Genomic DNA, 20,132 nt, shown 5'->3' with positions numbered 1-20,132 from the left:
TCGGTATCACGGGTTGCAGACCGTAATATCAAGAACTTATTTGTTAAACTCGTTAAGCAAGTGGACATTTAGGTCCGTCTACATTAGTATTTTTATTTACTTATACGTTTGGTTATTTATTTATTGTTCGGGCTTAACCCAATGATACTACACACTTATTCTCAGAGTACATGACGCAACGAGTGCGTAGGTGAAAAATATTTTATGTTCATCTTTAATTTCAATACAATTACTTTAACTTTACGTTATTTTATATATGTATTTTGACGGGATGTTATTATACATATAGAAATTTTTTTGACTTTATGATTTTATAAAAGCAGTATATTTTGGTATTGTATTGAAGGAGAATGAAAGTTTGAGTTTGGAGGCATGAAAGAGGAATCATTGCAATCCGATAGCGATGGAATGACATTCTCTTTTATGCAACCACTCTAGCTTGACTTCTTCCTTATATATACTTTGTTTCTATCTTTTGGAGTATATTATGTATAGCAAATGATTTCAAATTTCGGGGACGAAATTTTTTTAAGATGGGTAGATTGTGACAACCCGTCTCTAATTTTAAGTTCTATAAATTTTAAAATAGTGATTTTATGAAAATGCCCCTAGAGGTAAAGATTTTTTACTTTCATTGACCATCGGTTAGAAAGACGTATGACTCATTCTTTTAGCGTATCCTCGTAGTACTTATCACTACAAACGCATAGGCAAAAGCTGTTTGCGAATCTGGATTTTAACGGTATAGTTACGGACATTTGAATTCGTTTTATTAAATTTTAGATTAGAAATTAATTAAACTCCCACCTTGTGGGAAAGAGGCCCAATCATGTATGAATTATTGTGGACCAATCAGACTAAAGGCAAGGACCAATCAGAAAATGAGGGGAAAAAGGCAGCAGTCAATGAAGGGAGGGGAAGGGAGAGAAAGCTCCTAGCCTTTCCTTCCCGTTGATCGTACACCTGCACACCCAACTTGACCAAATTTTGACGGTTTCCGCCATTTTTTTCGTCAAACCACCACCATCCAACACCTGCAACCTCTTCCACAACTTCCCATCTACCATCTCCACCCAAATTTGAAGGGTTTTAGGTCCAAAATCGTGTAAAACCTCACTAGAGAACTCGATGGTTCTCGACGGCGATTCCGTCATTCCGGCGAGTTTCACCACCCACCATCACCCTTAATCAACTCCTCTTGAACCCAGGAACAAGTCTCAAGCCTTGGTTGGTGCATCAGAATACTGATGAAGGAGAATCGAAGCTCAACCATTCTAGGGTTTCAGGCGAGTTAAAGGAAAATTGGAGCTTTTCCCGGCCAAATTGGATTTGGCCACAGGTATAAAACTTGCTCTACTCATTGAGATCTTCATTTTTGTAAAATTTGGTAATTTTTTGAAATAGTTGATTTTTTTTTTTTCTAGTGAGTCGAGGCGGCCAACTACCGCGTGTGGCGGCGCTTAGCAGCGTCGCGTGGGTTAAGATCCGACCTGCCCATCCTAGGCTATTTTGGATGCCCTGATCCCATATTTGACATCTGATTGACAGAATTCCATTGTTTGGGTATAATTTTGTTAAGGTCTGCCACTTGAATATTATAGCAATCGACGATCCGACCGTTGGATTGTCACCAAACTTTAATACATTGTAGTACGTAATATTTGAGAGCATTAGGAACTTACGGATCAAGAATCTGGCGTATGGATCTTCCCGAATTGGATTTGTAAGTTCGTAAAATAAAACGTCGACTACCGCTTGAATTTGTAATTGGTGGAGATCCAACCGTTAGATCGTAATAAAATTTTAATATGTTATTCTAGAAGCATAATGTGGATCTTTGGAAGTTTCGGATAGGAAATCCGAGGTGCGGATCTTCCGGATTGAGTTACGTAGTGTTGTGGACCTTACCGTCGACCTTTGACCGATGATTGACTTTTGGTCAATGGGTTTCAAATCATTCTAGAATGTCCTTGGGGATGTGTTTTATGTAAGTTACATGTTCAAGACTTCAAATGTCCGTAACTATACCGTTAAAACCCGGATTCACAAACGACTTTCGCCTATGCGCTTGTAGTGACGAGTACTATGAGGATACGCTAAAAGAATGAGTCCTACATCTCTCTAACCGATGGTCAACGAAAGTCAAAATCTTTGCCTCTAGGGGCATTTTTGTAAAATCACTATTTTAAATTTTATAAAACTTAAAATTAGGGACGGGTTGTCACAAATTCGATACCAAACTAGGTTGACCATTGTGTGGCTTAGCCAAACTCCCCCTCCCCTTATGTAAAATATATCGATGTACTAAAAAAAAAAAAAAGGTGTGAGATTAGGCTATGCCTCACAATGGCTTAATAGTAATATGGTTCAAATTTTTCTTTGGCGAGAGTCGAACCTAAAAATCGAATCTAAGACCTCTCACTTACAAATGAAGAGACGTACCACTAGATTATAGTACCAAGTAGCATTTTATGCTTTTGTTTTTAAAAGAAAATGATACACTAATTTTCTCCTCTACACCCAGACATAATTAAGCAAGAAAGTATGTGGTGAGAAAAATAGTATGTAGTTCTCATTTTCCATTTTGGTCGTCAAGTTGTAAAAACCCGGATTAACTACATTTTAAACCTTCGTTTTGAGGTAGTTTTTAAATGGAGAAATTAGGTTCTCATCTTTTCTTTTGCTACTCCATTGATTAAATCCTATTCCTTTTCAATTTTTTATTAAGGTCCTTGGGTATTAATAACATCATTAATTATTTCAATACTAAAATATTTTTTATTTCTGAATATATTCATTTAATGTTAAAAATGTTACAATTAGTATATTTATATTTATGACTAAAGTTTTTATCATATATTTTTAGTTTTAGTTTGTACCCATTTTTAATTTGTAATTCTTTTTTAACTTGTACCAATTTTCTTTTTAGTTTTAATTTGTACCCATATATTAATTTCTTTTTGTGCCCATATTTTTTTAAAGTTTATTTGTATTTGTACCCATATATTTTTTGTATTTGTATTTTTTATTTTGCTAAATGTACCAATGCTAATTATATGTACCCATTCATGTAAAACTTTTTAATCTTAAAATGTACTCATTCTTAAATATATCAATTTGTTATATGTAAAATATACCCTTTCTTTTATATAAAATCTATTCAATTTTTTTTTCTAATCCATTTTAAAACTTATATGGGTACATTCATTTTTCTTTGATTTTAAAATGTATCCATGTTAAGTTTAATCGAAGAAATTTACTAATGTTATTAAGCCTAATATCTTATTTTTTGTGATTTTGAAGAATGTACCCATGTTTTGATACAATAAATTTTTTGGTTAATTTTGATGAATGTACCCATGTTTATGTATGACACATCCCGACTAGGATTGTCCACTATGACTCCGAATCGAGTGGTGCTGGCCGACACCTGGAAGGTGATGAAGCCAAAAAGTGTAGTGATGTGGAATATGTGAATAAATTTAAACCTAAAAGTGCCTAAATACGAGAGTGCGCTGTGAGCGGAAATGAACCCATTTCACACGTGATGTCAGAGCATAAGTAAAGTACAGTAGAGTGGATTGAGAATCATACCATCAAAGGTAATCTTCAATACCAAGATTTGCCACGAATCCTCATCAATAAGAAAGCTCAACTATTAAAACTTAGAGGGGTGAAAACAAAACAAGGGTGAGTGGGCCTGAAAATAAATTTTTAATAAAGACCTTCTAAAATGTTATAACCCCTCGCTGTAAAACCTGTATAGTTTCCAGAAAATCATACCATGTATAAGCATGAAATCAAATGTAAATCAATAGTAAATCCGTAAATATTCCAAATCATTACATATCAGCAGTAACATAATAAAATCAGGTGCTCATCAATCTATGATGACACATAAGTCAGAGTTGCCTAATGCAACCTATACGACTCATAAATCAATCTATGATGACACATGAGTCGGAGTTGCCTATAACATAAATCTAGTCATGCCATAACTCAATCATTTCAAATAACACAATAAATTCACTTGAACTTACCTGCACGTCCCGCGCTCACCTTAGCACTTCAAAGCATTCACAGTAATTGTAGGTAGGTAATATGCATATGGATATTGTCACAGCCCATCCCGAAATATTTATTTTCGACGGCGTGAGATTACTTATTTACCCTTGGACATTTTGTGTGGTCATGTGGGTAAAGTTTTATTTGGACCAATTCAAATATTTTCCTAAGTTTTTGGAACATTTAGGACTTAGTTTTGTTGGTTGTGACCAACTAGGACCACACACAAGCACCCATACTTTTCTCTCTCTCCCGTTGACTCTCTCTCTCTCCATTCCCTCTCGGATTTCCTTCCATTTCCATTCAAACCGTACAGTCAACCTCAAACTCCTTCAACCAGTGGCGGATCGATGTTAAAAAGGTGATGTTCTTGTTCCCTACAAGCTCCTGAGTTCATTTGTACAATTTTTAAGACTTGAAAGCTTGTAAAACCCGAGAAACCATAACCTCCGATTTAAGGTATTGTTCATGCACACGTAAATGTGTAGTTTTCTGAGAGTTTTGAAGTTATAGGGAACTTAAGGACCTCTCCACGAAGCTCGAAGAAGAAAAATGAAGTGGTTTGGACGTTCTCAACAATAGGGAGTTGCAGGTTTAGCCGGAATATCGAAGGATTTTTCGGCGAGTTCCGTCGGTTTTAGGACTTTTGAAAGGTAAGGTTTTGTTCTACTTATCCTAAGCTTCAATTTGGTTCAAGTTTCTTGGAATTTGGTTAAGAATTGGACGAGATATGAAGGTTTTCGTGATTTTCCAGTTTTCGGTGAACGGCGATGGCGACGGCGACCGGCGAGGCTAACCGGAGAAGAAGATAGAATATTTCGTTAGAGTTGACGAAATATTCTGACGTCGTCAGTTAGAATTAATGGTTTCTGTTACTTTTTAACGGAATATTCCTAACGGGGTTAAGGGATTCCGTTAGGGTCCCTGCGCATGGCCGTGCATGTTGCCGTGCCTTTGCCGACGCGTGGGACGTCGGAAATTTTTTCTAAAAATATGGAGATGTTCGTGAGGTTGTGTAGATCACGTTGGTATATTCAAACATCCCATTTGAGCAATGTATGAGAAGTTATTAGCTAGTATTGGTTATGTGCTTTAAATTAACATTTTTATAGTTGTTTCGCATATAGGGGAGACTTATCCCAAGGACGAGCGCAATCAAGGGTGGCTCGGGGGCTATGACCCTTCGACATACCAGTGAGTGAGTTTTTGGTTTTATGTATATACGTATATGCTTCATATTTTCCTAGAAAATGCATTTAAATGATTTATACTTTGAAAATGCCATGCCTATTGATTTATGCTTAAACCATGAGTTAGAATTGTATGCATAAATGTGATTTGGTGCTGTGGGCGCTCAAGTAAGTTCCAAGTGAGTTAAGAATTGTGAATGTGTATTGAATGGTTGTGATTAATTGAGAAGCATAGAGCTCATAAACCTGCACCCCGGTGTTAGTGATTAGCCAGAGATATGGCACATGCATGTATATAATATCACCTCCCGCACCTTATGCTCACATTGGATCCAATTTAGGTGTACAGTCTTGTCGTACAGACCATTATAGGTGGTTCCAACTCGTAGGTGACTAGCGATTTATCGCACAGCTATCATGAAAGCGTAGTATTGAGCATAATTATATTACACCCAGTCTTGTCGTACAGACATTTTCAGTGGTTCCGATTTGTGTGCAGTGTAGTGCCATATAGGTCATTTGCAGTGACTCCGGCTAGATTGATTAATGAGTTATGAATTCAGCTGTACAAACTTCTGCAGGGGTTCCGGCTAATGTGTTATTTTCCATGAATTTATTTTCACCTGAGTTACTTATCCTGTTTATATCTTGGCATGGCATACTTATGATTATGATTATGTGTAACATGATTTGAATGGATATATAAATATATATATATATATATATGTATATGTTGATATTCTATTTCTGGGAAAAAGTATACATGTTTTACCGCGAGGGATTAGAGCTTTTGAAAGTTAAATGTGTTCTCAAAACATTTGTTTTTGCCCACTCACATTTTCTGGTTTGCGCCCCTCCAAGTTTTAGGTAGACTTGCTGTTGGTGGCATTTGAGGATTTCGGCGGTTCTGACAAATTACAATATTAGTAGGACATCTTCTGGTACTGTATAATTAGTACTTGTCCTACTGGACTGCACCTAGACTTTCTATGCTCTGATTAGGTGTATTTACACTGGTATCTCATTCTTAGCACTTTCTGCTTCTTAGTGCACATTAATTAGCGTTCGGTTTTTATTTACTCATATATTTCATATCCTTATCACTTTCGCACTGTGCACATGGCTACGTCACCCTCACGTGACGGCCAGCATGCCCTAATTTTAGGTCGGGGTGTGTCAGATAAGCCATGATGCAATCTAAAACTCAACCATATCATAGTATTTTAGAATATATAAATATATATGACATGGCATAAAATGCATAAATCAATTTAAAAGCATGTGTGGACTTATCAATCATATATATAAATATATATATATATATACACACAATAAAAAGGAAAAGACCCACTCACCTAAGGTCCACGCTACGACTCCCTAGCATGAATATCGAGACATCACGAACCATCGTCGCCTATAACAATTATCAAATCACGTCTTAGAGTTTTTATCGATAGAACATGTAACTTACATAAAACATATTCCGAAGGACATTCTAGAATGATTTGTAACTCATTGACCAAAAGTCAATCGTCGATCAAAGGTTAACGTTAGGGTCCATAACCCTACATAACTCAATCCGGAAGATCCGCACCTCGGATTTCCAATCCGTAACTTCTAGAGATCCACATGATGCTTCTAGAATAACATACTAAAATCTTATCACGATCTGACGGTCAGATCTCCGCCAATTGCCAAAACGAAGTGACGGCTGACGTTTTATTTTATGAACTTACAAATCCAATTAGGGAAGATCCGTACGTCGGATTCCCGATCCATAAGTTCCTAATATCCTCAAATATTACTTACTATAAGATATTAAAGTTTGATGACGATCCAACAGTCCGATCGTCGATTCATATAGTGATGAAGTGGAAGTCTCTATCAAAACTATGTTCAACCGACGAAATTTCATCAATTGGACTTCTCAAAGGGAATTGGGGTATCAAATTCAGCCTAGGAAAGTCAGGGGTGCCTAGGCCCACGCACCTCCGCCACGCGCCACCGCACACGGCTGTCGGCCGCCCCGACTCGCTGGAAAAATCAACTATTTCTAAAAATTCTCAAATTTCACATAAATGAAGATCTCAATGAGTAAAGCAAGTTTTATACCTGTGGCCAAGTCCAATTTGGCCGAGAAAAGCTCCAAATCGCCGTGAACCCGTGATAACCCTAGAATTTGGGTGTTCCTGATTCGTCCTCAAATCAACTCCGACAATCCAACCACTGATTGGGCTTTATTCCTGACCTCTTGAGGAGTGTTTTGGTGGTGGTAATTGAAGAGAAACTTTTCATAAATGGTGGATTCCGCCGTGGCAACCTTCGGAACCCCCACAGGTTTGATGGCTCAATTCCCTACAAATAGGGGGGTTAAAGGAACTGGGTTTTACGTGGAAATGAAAGAAGGAAGGATGATGATTCATTTTCAGGCGGTGGCGAGGTTTGAGTCGCCGGAAAATCGACAAAAAAATGATGGAAAAACCTCTGGGTCGCCCAAGTCCGATGGGGGAGAAACGGGTCAAGGAGATCTGGCGCATCTCCTCTTCCTCCTTTCCTCTCCTTGTTCTCTTCTCTGGTTGGTCCTTCACTTCTCTCATCTTCCTGATTGGGCAGCAGCCCTTTCAACATCCTCATTCGATTGGGCAGCAACCCTCCCCTTTTCCTCTATTTCTTCTCCCCGTTTCCTTTCTTTTCCCTCACTCAGCCACCCACACGTAGCCTAATAATTTAGTAGTATAAAATAATATAATATAATTAAAATAATTATTTCTTCAAAATGCTTTCGGGTTCGTAGCTCCGTAAAACTTTAACCGTAACTCCAAATTCATTTTTTTCTTGCGCTTACGCGTTCATATCGTCGAGTACTTCAGGAATACACTAAAAAAAAATTTAGTACGTCTCACTATACGTTGGTCAACGAAAGTCAAAACCTTCACCTCTAGGGCATTTTCGTAAATTCACACTTTTAAAATTTATAAAATCGTAGAACTAGGGACGGGTTGCCACAATATATATATATATACACACACACAATAGTATATTTATTTTTTAATATTTTTAATCCCTCAAATTATGGTTTTTTTTATTTAAAATCTCATTTATATAAACAACTAAAATTTCTAATTTTTAAGTTAAAAAATATAGTAACGTACACAGAAATAAATTATCACATTAATTTCAGGGACCTCGATCAAAAATTAAAAACCAACAAGGTTTCAATAAAAGAATATTTATAACTAAGGACTGCATCTAGAGTCTCCCTTTTAAGGTTTCAATACCAATTTAAGTCTTCTGTCTTATTGATTGTTAAGTTATTGTTGAGTGCATAAATCCTCCTGCGTGAACGACCAATTCAGTGTTAATTTAAGAGTGCCTCTGGGAAGCCTTGAGCAGGCCTTTAGGCTATTTTAAACGAGTTGTTGTTTTTAGGCGTGCCACTATTGACCAAGACCTAGAGTTGAATCGGTTCGGGATCCCAATCTGAAAACACAATCCCAAAAGTGGAACATAAATATTTTGGGGCAGGAATTTCAAACTCGAAAATTGAACCAAAATTTTGGGAATCCCAAAACTCAAAAGTACCGAAATTAATTTGGTTTTTCGGTTCAGATCGAGAAAGAACCTTGAGGCCCAAACATCGTTTATTTTTTCCAACAAGAAGCCATTTTTTACCATTCTTTGTTAAAGCCACCCCTTTCTCAGGGTAGGACATTCACTGCTCCAGTAGTTGAGATGGGAGCTGGTGTAGGCAAACTTTATGAGGACTTTTATCATCAGCATCAGGCAACAAGTGGAAAGAAAACTACTAGTAACGTCTATTTTTCCCTTCTTTGGGGAAAAGAAAGGACTACAACTACCTCTTCTTTTCCGAGATTTCATCTGGTTTTTCAGCAGTAATCTTGGTGGTGGTCACTTAGTGAGACATATTAGAGAATTCTGTCTCCAGCCTTCTTTGTAACTTGCAAGTGACCGAGCACAACTTACTTATCTCTCATCTGGTATATATTGCAGCTTTCGCCATGTTCCTTATCACCTGGATCATTGTTGATTGCAGTTCTCCATTGGACATTTCTTTGCCCGAACTATTAGAATGAGTCGGGCTATCAACTGCCTTGGGGCTTTGCTGAGGAGTAGATTCTTCACTTTATCAACCATCTTAATTCGCCTAAGAATGTGTGGTAGAATTGCTTTGAACCTTCATGTTGAATCCATCTCTTTTCTTGTGGTTTGGCATAAAACACAAGGAATCCCCCCGGCGTGCCAAAATTAGATTAGATGCATAATTCCTCCTGCACGAAGACGAATTCTTGTTAATTTAAGGGTGCCTTTGGGAAGTCATGAGCAAGCTTCTAGGCTATCTTAAATGAGTTGTTTTCAGACGTGCCACTATTGGCCAAGATAACTGATTGTCTGATTTTTGTTACTTAGATTGTTAGCTTATGCCACGGAGCCTCTTATCAAAGGATTGTCCATATAGGGTTAGATCTATTTTTCATTTTTTTATGCCTTGGTGACAAGGACTTTATATTTTCTCTTTTTGTTAATGCCAAGAGACAACTACAAACTGATTAGAACTGGTCCAAGTCAGTTTGCAATCCTTGTTTGAAAGTAAAAACAGCACGTAAGACAAGTTAGATGGAAAAGTAAAGAATTGAAAGTACAGGAATGTAAAGACTTGTTAAATGTTTAATCAACAGAATGATAACTTACATACAAAGGGTAATAACTTGAAAGGAAATGAGAAACACAAGCATTCGAGCAAAGTTTGCATCTATTCGGGTAACATTGACCGCCAGCAGGCAAGTTGTTACAAGCAAAGGAAGTGTTTTTGAAAGGAAACTTCAGTACAGGAAATCGATACTACAAGAAAAGTAGTAGAACAATAAAGGTAAATGGTGTTTGAATTACAGAGAGATGAATGAAAAAAGGCTTTCGAAGGTTAGAAGTATTCTTGTACATTGAGTTCAGTGTCCTTTCTTCTTCCTTTCATTATACATGAAAGAAACCCAATCTCAGTCCTTCATTACAGCCTGCTCGCCACTAAGAGGAAAGTATGTCTCACTCACTTTCCACATATCAGCATAAATAGTATAGGTTTGTTGTTGCCACATTACCAATTTAACAACAAAACTAAATATTTTTATATGGAAGGTTTAAGTTGATGCAATTCATTGTGAAATTACTAATAATGAAATCTCATGGCTTATTTTGGAAAGATGCCGAATAAATGTAGTTGATCTTGAATATAGGTTTCTTTTATTATACGGAAATACTTGGAGGACCAGATCAAATAAAGTTGGGCGCATAGTGGTTTGTATCAACCGATTGGGTGCATATGAGTCATGTGAATGGGATTACACTCTTAATTGTTATTTGATTTTAGATTACTTTCTAGTGACATGTGTTTATTAATCTGCAATGGTAATCAAAATACGAAGGTGGATTATGGTAAGTGTGGATACAAATTACGTACACGGTTGATTTGACGAAATTTTACATATAAGAGAACAAACACCGTTAGATTAATTGGCGAACACCCTAAAAAAGCAGAGAGGGTGTCTGCTAAAAGGCCTCCAATGCCTAAGTCAAAAAAGTGGTTTGAGAGAAAAGGAGAACTTGAGATAGTTTTGAGTAGTAAGTGGTGATTACCGTTTCCTATGATTGACTTGGTTATTTATAGAGATTTGAACCCTAGCAGGGGGCTAGGAAGGAAGGTTGCAGACCATACTAGGCAGTACTTGGTGGTGTAGGCCAATCTCCGTAAACCTGCCAACTAGTAGTCCTAAAGATCCTTGTTGGTAAGAGCGTTGGCACATTAGACATCCAAGGGGAGACTTTAAAGAGTCGACTTTCTGCCACCATTAGACTGGGTATGCCTTGAAAACAAGACATATCATAGGCCCGAAACACCTATGATACATTGGTAGCCCAAAGGCTTATTACTCACAATGCGTCAAATGTCACATTCACTTGAGGTCATATGTGGCCTACTCACGACGTCAAAGATAAAATGGCAAGAGTGAGCATATAGTCCACGTATCCTTCTCCTGTTGGATGTGGTTAAAGACAGAGGAGATAAGCAAGGAGAAATAAAGGATAAAGAGGAATAGATGAACATTGTCACGCCCTGATCCCAACATCCAGGATCGACGTGTGGCACTCGACTGTAGAGGGTGCGAGGAATACAAACAAGATACACAAAGAAATACTCAACTGAATTCACAAATAAAAGTAAAGTGATGGGGTCTCTACCACAAATATACAACAATTGTACAACAAAAACTCATAACCCTCATTAGGGTAACATGCATGTAGGCTCCAAAAAATAAAGGTCTCAACAAAATACAAGGAAATATATAGGATAACCTAATCACTCTTCTGTCTCTGACCTCTTACTGGTACCCCAAGAGCTCTTCTCATGAACTAACACTTGTCACCTACACAATTGCCCCTATGTCGTAGGAATGGTGCATCGAGCAAAGTAACAACCCAGATAACAATAAGAATCGTTTAGTTGTAAAGGATAAAACTTAATTAGTTTGTAAGTTTGTTGAGATATTTTGTCATTTCTGTTTTGCTAGTTATAATTTGTTAGAGTGTGAGTCCACATGTATGCAGAGGTCAAGGCTTTGTGTAAATCCTCTCCAAAGCCATTTCAGTGCATTTTGTATATTCTCAAGATCAAATAGTAGACATATGCACAAAGTCACTGCCAAAACCAAGATTTCTTCTTCTTAGACACAAACTATCACTTCGAGTTCCTCAGTTTAGCAGACATCTGCATTTGCACAAATTAGGGGCTAATAAGAATCATTTAGTTGTAAAGGATAAAAACTTAGTCTGTAAGTTTGTTGAGATATTTTGTCCTTTCTGTTTTGGTAGTTATAATTTAGAGTGTGGAGCCCACACATATGTAGAGGTCAAGGCTTTGTATAAATACTCTTGTAATCTTAGCATTCAAGTTATTGAGAAATATAATTCTATTAGATAAGCTGCGAAACTTGTGTGAGTGACAATAATCCGACGTATGTGATAATCATAAAACAAGTCCATCGATCACACAATTTATAAGCAACATTCGTGAAATCATACGTTATAAAATCATAACAATACACTATAAATTTTAGAGGAGTCACCTAGACATCCATCGGTCTTTCTAAATCAACCACAAAGGTTTGTAAATTTCTGATTCATAAATACATTGAAAACTAAAGGTAGAGCGACACAGTTCAGCCGAGGCCTACACCTCCTAAGCTTCCACATTCTATACCAACTTCAAGGAACCTATCTAGTATAATAATTAATTAACACCTAAAGCATGTGTTAATATCTTATTCTTATCATGGTTTATCATCATCCCTGAACGCCATTCAGATTTTTTATTGAAATTTACATCAGCAACACACAGTTACACACTCCGAACAAGCATCAAAGAGTACACACATAAAAGTTCGTATCATAACCAAAATGTCCGACCACAACAGTACAATGATGTTCAGAACCTTGATACGCAAGGAATGGTTCCCTAGAATTCTCTTTTTCTTTATCTTGTCATGCCTGGTACAACAGTTGGAGCTGCAGTAACGCCGCGCCTTCGTCTGTCCATATTGGCTTCCCAACCTTCATTTCCGACAAAAAAACGATCGCCCACAATTCCGTCATACGTATAACAAGAAACAAAGTCAGTCAATGAATTATAAACTGAATGCAAGTTATGCAACTAGCCATGCAACATGTTCATATTAAATGCATGGATTTTGTTCTTTAATGATGACATAGCTTGGCAGCTACAAGGGAGGTACTGAAGATGTTTAATAAGGCTCACACATTGACCAAGTCATTGTATTATGATCTGCTGGAATTTGGTGTTATATGTATTTTTTATTCGAGCAATGTACTAATTAGTCTAATCTAAACTACAGGAAGCCGGTTCTGAAACTTGGGTGCAAAGGGAGAAATCACACTGCTGTAGCCCATTTGGTTAACCCAGGTATGCGGTCTGAACAATCACTGATGGCCTCTGAACGCCTTCGGAATTCGGATCATGTTCCAATGGCAGAAAACTGCTAGTCGATGGTGGCACAAACTCTGTATTCACAGCTACGGATATATAGGTAGCACATCAAAACAGATATTTGATGTGAGATTCTTATAAATTATCAAGTTAGCACAATAGTAAATTTACCTATTCCCATATCGAACCCGCGATTCTTGAGCTCTCTATACTCTTGACAAAGTGCACAAGTAGCACAGCAGAAGTGCACTAGGCAATCCACACAGGGTGTTTCTTCCAAGTCATATTGAGCTCTCATCTTCGAGCGGTAGGAGCACGAGTACAAGCATGCATTTGCAGTTGTCGAAAGAAGGATACAATAGCACACTCCTCCTGAAGCACAAGCTGCAACACACAGCGCCAATAAAAATCAAACAGGAGTCTTAATAAGGATCATATCCGAACTTTATGAGTAGACCTAGCTAGCGATTTTTGAGTCTTACGTGTGGAACCTTGGCTCACAATCTCAGCGATCTGACCGAACGTGATGCAAGGGCAAAAGAAAGTGATCATACCTTCAAAAATTGAATTCAAAATTACTAATCAGGAAAAAACAATAAAAGAAAATAAAACCAGATACACACACACACACATAGCTGTAATGTTTATATATATTTCACTAACAATTTTCAGGATCGTCACAACAGTGGCAAAGACTAGTGGACCAGTTCCCTCGTGCGGGAACTGCAGGAACAGAATTAGACTGAACAGTGTATATGTAGGGAGGAGCATATGTGGGTACTGAACCTGCAGGACTATTTAGTCCTGGTGCACTTGAGACTGGATTGGGAACATGGGCATGGTGATGGTTGTGATGGGCTGCATATTTCTCATGGTCATGAGTTTCTGTAGGAGTTGGATACATTGTTTTTTGTGGCTAGTTTTTAGATTGCACGTAGAGTAGTCTATATATATATATATACATATATATATATATATATATATATATATATATATATTATAGTAGGCAACCAGCTATACAAATACAACAATTGTCATCATTTGGTGGAAACTTTCATATAGTCCAAAGCCTACATATATATATATATATATATATATATATATATATATATTATAGTAGGCAACCAGCTATACAAATACAACAATTGTCATCATTTGGTGGAAACTTTCATATAGTCCAAAACCTACATATTTGGTCTGGTTTAAGCATTTAAGATGTGATCAACTAATGGAGGATATTACTGACTTTCTCATTTGATTTTTTTCATTTTGTTTTTTCGGCTTTCCATATCATCCTACAATGTTTCACGTAGATTAGAAAACGTCTACTTTCTAAACCACCTTTTAAAGAATAATTTTGTAAAAAATTACCAAACCAAAAAATGGAAATGAGGGAGAAGTTTCAAATGCAAGGGTGCTTATGATCAGTTGTGTATATAGATAGGGAGTATTTAATAGGAAAAATGCATAATTACCCTAAAGGTCAGGCCTCCTTTATTCAGGGATATTTTTTAATGTATCCGGACACACATGGTAATACATCATGTGTCTCTATACAATTGGTGAGATTCTTGTGTTAAAATATTAATAACATAAAAAATAAAAAATTTCACTACTTATGTATAATAATATGTAGTATGCCACTTGTATTACGGGCATAAGGAAAAATTTCTCATTTATCCAAGCCTAGGAAGTTGTTTAGAATCTTCGTGGGAGACAAGTGGCTTGGAGACGGAGGACACTGGTCGACTACTTTCTTCCGTTGACTTGTTTTAGTTATGTTTATACTCCATAAATATCATTATATAAGTTAGTTTGAATTCATAGCTGATGTTCCGATATAGGTTGACGTCCGTTATGAACAAGTATGATAAATGACTAGTTTTGGCTTCTCTCATCTTCCCGCTTAGCTAACATGACACGTAGTGAATTAATGTAGAACATTGTCTAGTATCAGAAATTTAGAAAACTTTAAACTTATACAAAGCATTAAAGTTATTTCTCCCTTTGTCGATTGTTTTGGGATAAGAACATCAACTTGCTTCATTGTATCATAACAGATTTGTTCATGTAATTAATATTCATAACTATATGATTTTGTTAACATTTTTTACGTCGATTAATGAAATATAGAATGGGAATTTGGTCGGAAATTGTATAGTCGTTGTCTTCACTCTTAGAGAAGGACTTGAGTACCTTCTTATAATCCCCTCAATTAATCACTATACAATAGATTAACAATTATATAGCAACTTGTATCTCATCATTATACAATAGATTAACAATTATTAGGTACAATTATCCTAATAATCCTTCAACGTCAAACATTATTATATGCAAAACGTGGAGCTTATATTATGATGCACACAGTTGATGATTAACTACTGATGAATTAGTTTCTAAACTCAAAAAACAAATTGTCAAATACAATGACATAGTAGCTTCTGGAAACAATGACATAGTATTTAGACAAAAAAATAACGACTCCACTGGGGATCGAACCCAGAATCTCTGGTTTCGTAGACCAGCGCCTTATCCATTGGGCCATGGAGTCCCTTTTGACTTCAAAGTCCATGATTACTTTATTATATTATTATCAAGTCCGTAGTCATCTAGTAATTTAATTTAATGGTTAGGACAAACCTAACATCAAACTAGCCCAATAAAACTGGCCCAAGCAATGAGTTCCTGATTTTACCGTGACGGCAAACCTTGCCCCATTTATTTGGTCTGTTTCACTTCAAAATGAAGAGACGGAAATTCTTTTGTACAACCATAATTAATCCAACTTTAAAAAATCTAAAAAATATATATATAAAAATTAAAAAAAACTTACAAAGTTTACAATTTAAAAATCTTACAAAATTCAACACAATTGCAAATTAAACATTTAAAAATACCCAAAAGTCTACATCGATAATGATATGTAGGAATAAGAAAAAGAAAACATTAAAAAAAATATAAAATTATGTTTGTAAATAGGAATCACCCTTGCTATTACTTTTGCCATTCTTCCTCTAAATAGGTGGACTTTCACAAAAACAATTATGTGGAGCCAAAAATAATCAAGAGGCGACACATGGATTTTTGGGAAAAAGGGACAAAGTTACCCCTGAGACACACCGGGTTTCCTACACGCAAGCAGTGGAGAATCAACCAAAAAATAGGTAACAAGTTCAAATTTATCTCATTCATCTTTACTCTATATCCTCTACAAAGAAATTATTCCATAACCTCCCATATAAATTAATTAGGCAAATTAATGGATTAATTCCCAATTAATCCATTAAATACCAAATTAAATCACCCTTTTTTCACACAAAAAAGCTCAAGGGCTGGCCACCTCCTTGTGCTATATATATGTCCCTATTCTCTCTAAAAACCCAAGTTCATACTCTTGCAAAACTCCCAAAAATTCTCTAAACACTTTTTCTCTCTAATTTCTAACTTTGGCATCAGAGGTTCTTCAGCCAAAGCCCCCCATTCATCGTGGGCGCATGAGGCTCTTGGCCTTAACCAAAGGTGTTAATTGTTTTGTAGGTGCAATTTTGTCAAAGAAGGAGAAGGAGAAAATTTGCATTCACAAATTGGTGCTTTCATTGAGAGTTGAGATTCACACTCGTAGAAGACTCTCGCGCAAAAAATGTTTTTTCTCTATTTTCTCTATTTTCTAGTCCACTTGTAGTTTTTGTACGTTCTTATTATTAGAATTTTTTATTTGCCAAGATTATTTGATAAAACGTAAAAGAGAAATACAATGGCTAGAAATTTAGAAAATTCCACAAGTGAAAATTTCAATATTCAAGGAATGGGACCGCATCGATCCACGAGACTAAACGTGATCTTAGGGGGAGCGGCACCACCACCACAAGGCTCCACCATGGCAACCACCGCGGTGGCCACCATGGCAATCACCCGCGGCGAGGTTCATGGCTCCACCACTACGGCCCAAGCCGTGTTATCCAAGGCCCACGCCACCAAAGCCACGGCCCGAGCCATGTCACTCCATGCCCAATGCGTTGCCAATTCGAGCCTAAACCTCGCATTCGCGAGCATCACGCGCCAAGCAACCCACTCTAGTGGCCCAGCCTACTCTTGCCAAGTAGTCCACTCTCGTGGCCCAGTTTGCTCCCGCGACCCAACCTGCTCTTGCCGAGCAGCCTACTCTTGTCGAGCAGCCTACTCTCGTGACCTAGCCTACTCTCGCGACCCAGCCTGCTCCCGTAATCCAACCTGCTCCTGCAGCCCTACCTGCTCCTGCAACCCAGCATACTCTCGTAATCCAACCTACTCCCGCAACCCTACCTTCCATGGTTTCCCAAGCAGCTCAAGTTGGCCCAAGAATATCTCAACTATCCAGAGCAACCATTGAGCCGGGGGCATTTTCACCATATTTCACCGCGGATTTGACATTTCCCAATTCAAATCTCACGCCCGGAGCCTACTGCACTTCCATTGCTCAAGGAAGCACATGCAGTCCAAGCTCTTCTAATCCAAATGGCGAACAACATTTGTCTCAACAAATCATAGAGTTGACGAGCGCCCTTGCACAACAGACAACCTTGGTGAATCAACTCTTGCACGTACCAAGAACCAACGTGCCCTAGACGAGGTGTCCTTAAGTAGGACAAGGGTAGATAATCCTCTCCACCAGCATCCCGGCAAATAGCCTATCAACCAGCCACGATCCGAACGTTCTGGTAGTTTACGCTCCCGCCTAGGTCATTGGGATAGCGTATACTCTCGTCTTAGCGCGCGGAGGAGCGTGCATTCCCAATCAAGCCCACGGACGAGCATACGTTCATGGTTGAGGTCACACTCCGATTATCAACATGGACAACCTTCCAGGTGAAATGTTCATTCACAACTAGGTGCGCAATGAGCATTCTCCACCTCACATCGGAGTAGGCAGCACAGCAGACGGAGAGAAGCAGTCACTCAATCCGACTCAAGTTCAACATGCCAGATACATGCCACATGCACCGCAGCCACGACATAAAGGAGTTGAGCATAGAGAAGAGTGGCCTAAACCCATACGTCACAATCGGGGGCAGTCAAAAATTCCATTGCCCCAGCAGAGGCAAATTCAAGAAGAAGTTGATAGGCTCCTAACTGAACGACTGTGCAATTTCAAACGAAACGAGGCTGCTGACGATGCGCTTCGACGAGACATGACCAACATAAGCATGTCACCATTCATAAATGAGATCGAGTGGATAGATCCACCGTCACGGGTTCACTATGCTTCACTTCATTCCGTATAAGGGAGACGAAGATCCGGATCGACATCTCAAGTATTACCGCAGTACCATGATCCTCTACAGGAACAATGATGCGTTTATGTGCAAAATTTTTGCCACAACTCTACAAGGCGAAGCGCAAGACTGGTTTCACACTCTACCGCCGCAATCGATTCGGAGTTTTAACGAACTTTCCTTTGTTTTCACTAAGGAGTATTCGTCTAACCGGTCAATAAAAAATACATCTGACCATCTCTTTAGCATCGTAAAAGACCCTTGGGAGACAATTCGCGACTATGTCAAGAGGTTCAAAGTGGAGAAGGCCAAGATTGTTAGCTGCAACGAAGACATGGCAACGGCATCATTCAGAAATGGGCTTCCCACCAAACATCATTTATTCGGAAAATTGATCATGGGAGAAGAATTAACCTTAGCAGCTTCGTATGCTTTAGCAGAAAAGCATGCATTATGGGACGAGGCCAAGCAGTCTAACAAAAACGAGTCAGAAAAGAAGCACATAGAACGTTCCCCGACCAGAGAAGACTCAGCACTTTAAACATTCACCAAGTTCACAGTTCCAATTGGCCAAATTATCTGCAAGCTCAAGAATGAACCTTGGTTCGAACTGCCGCCACCCATGAAAGACGATCTTACCAGGTTGGATCATACAAAATATTGTGCATTCTATCAAGGACCAGGCCACACTACCAACTGTTGCCTGAAGTGGAAGCAGTACCTTGAGAAGCTGACAAATGAGGGTCGATACGACGAGTATCTTGACAGGTCAACAAAACGGCCTACACAAGCAGGGGAAGTTCCCATCACCCCCTGAACCACGTTTGGATTTTTTCCAAAGAAGTTCGAAGACTCAAGCAGCTCGACGAACAAAGCTTCACAAGCCGAAGAATATCCAGTTTGTTATGCAGTTTCTACCTTCCAGCACAGTTGATTTATTTTTTTATTCTCAATGAAGATTCAAGAAGTTATTCATAAATCTGGCTCAACTGCTGTCCACAACAACTGCTCAAAACCCTTTCTGGGTCTGCTCTCCAGTGCGAAAGGATAAACTAATTGCTCTCCAGTGCGAGAGGGTAAACCAATTCCCCGACACCCATATGGGTAAGCTCTCCAGTGCGAGAGGTTAAACTAATTGCTCTCCAGTGTGAGAGGGTAAACCAATTCCCCGACACCCAAAAGGGTCTGTTATCCAGTGCGAGAGGTTAAACTAATTACTCTCCAGTGCGAGAGGGTAAACCAATTCCCCGACACCCATATGGAGAGGATAAACTAATTGCACTCCAGTGCGAGAGGGTAAACTAATTTCCCGACACCCACCTGGGTAAGCTCTTTAATGCGAAAAGGTCACATAGCTTAAGAGATCGAATGCTTGAAGATCAACTAGGCAGCAACCACTTTTGCACTTAATAGTTCGCTTATCAAACACTTCATCTTTGGCAACTTCGATCTTGACAGCTCTATCCTTGACTGCTCTATCTACGACAACAAAGAAATCAAACTCAAGCAGTTTCCTCATTTTGGGCAAGCAGCCCAGACGTGGCAACCCAAACCGTTGCCCATACCACACCACTTCCTCGGTCCATGCCAAGCCAACATTTGGCTTCA

The 20,132-nt window shown here is 38.3% G+C and overlaps 1 protein-coding gene and 1 non-coding gene across 2 annotated transcripts; both read right to left on the bottom strand.

Annotated features, from left to right (window-relative positions):
- Positions 1 to 12,408: 12,408 nt before the first annotated feature.
- On the bottom strand, positions 12,409 to 14,197 carry LOC103436502 (protein PLANT CADMIUM RESISTANCE 2-like). Its single transcript, XM_008374937.4, has 4 exons — positions 13,933 to 14,197; positions 13,752 to 13,823; positions 13,441 to 13,653; positions 12,409 to 12,875 (listed from the first exon to the last, which is right to left on the bottom strand). The coding sequence occupies exons 1-4, from the start codon at positions 14,171 to 14,173 to the stop codon at positions 12,799 to 12,801; spliced, it is 603 nt and encodes a 200-aa protein (XP_008373159.1). The 5' UTR covers positions 14,174 to 14,197; the 3' UTR covers positions 12,409 to 12,798.
- Positions 14,198 to 15,750: 1,553 nt separating this feature from the next.
- TRNAR-ACG (transfer RNA arginine (anticodon ACG)) lies at positions 15,751 to 15,823 on the bottom strand. Its single transcript has one exon. It is a non-coding gene; the product is annotated as a tRNA-Arg (tRNA).
- Between the last annotated feature and the right edge of the window lie 4,309 nt (positions 15,824 to 20,132).

This window comes from Malus domestica, chromosome 05 (genome assembly GCF_042453785.1).
Source record: "Malus domestica chromosome 05, GDT2T_hap1".
Lineage (NCBI taxonomy): Eukaryota > Viridiplantae > Streptophyta > Magnoliopsida > Rosales > Rosaceae > Malus > Malus domestica.
This window is presented reverse-complemented; position numbering and strand designations above follow the sequence as displayed.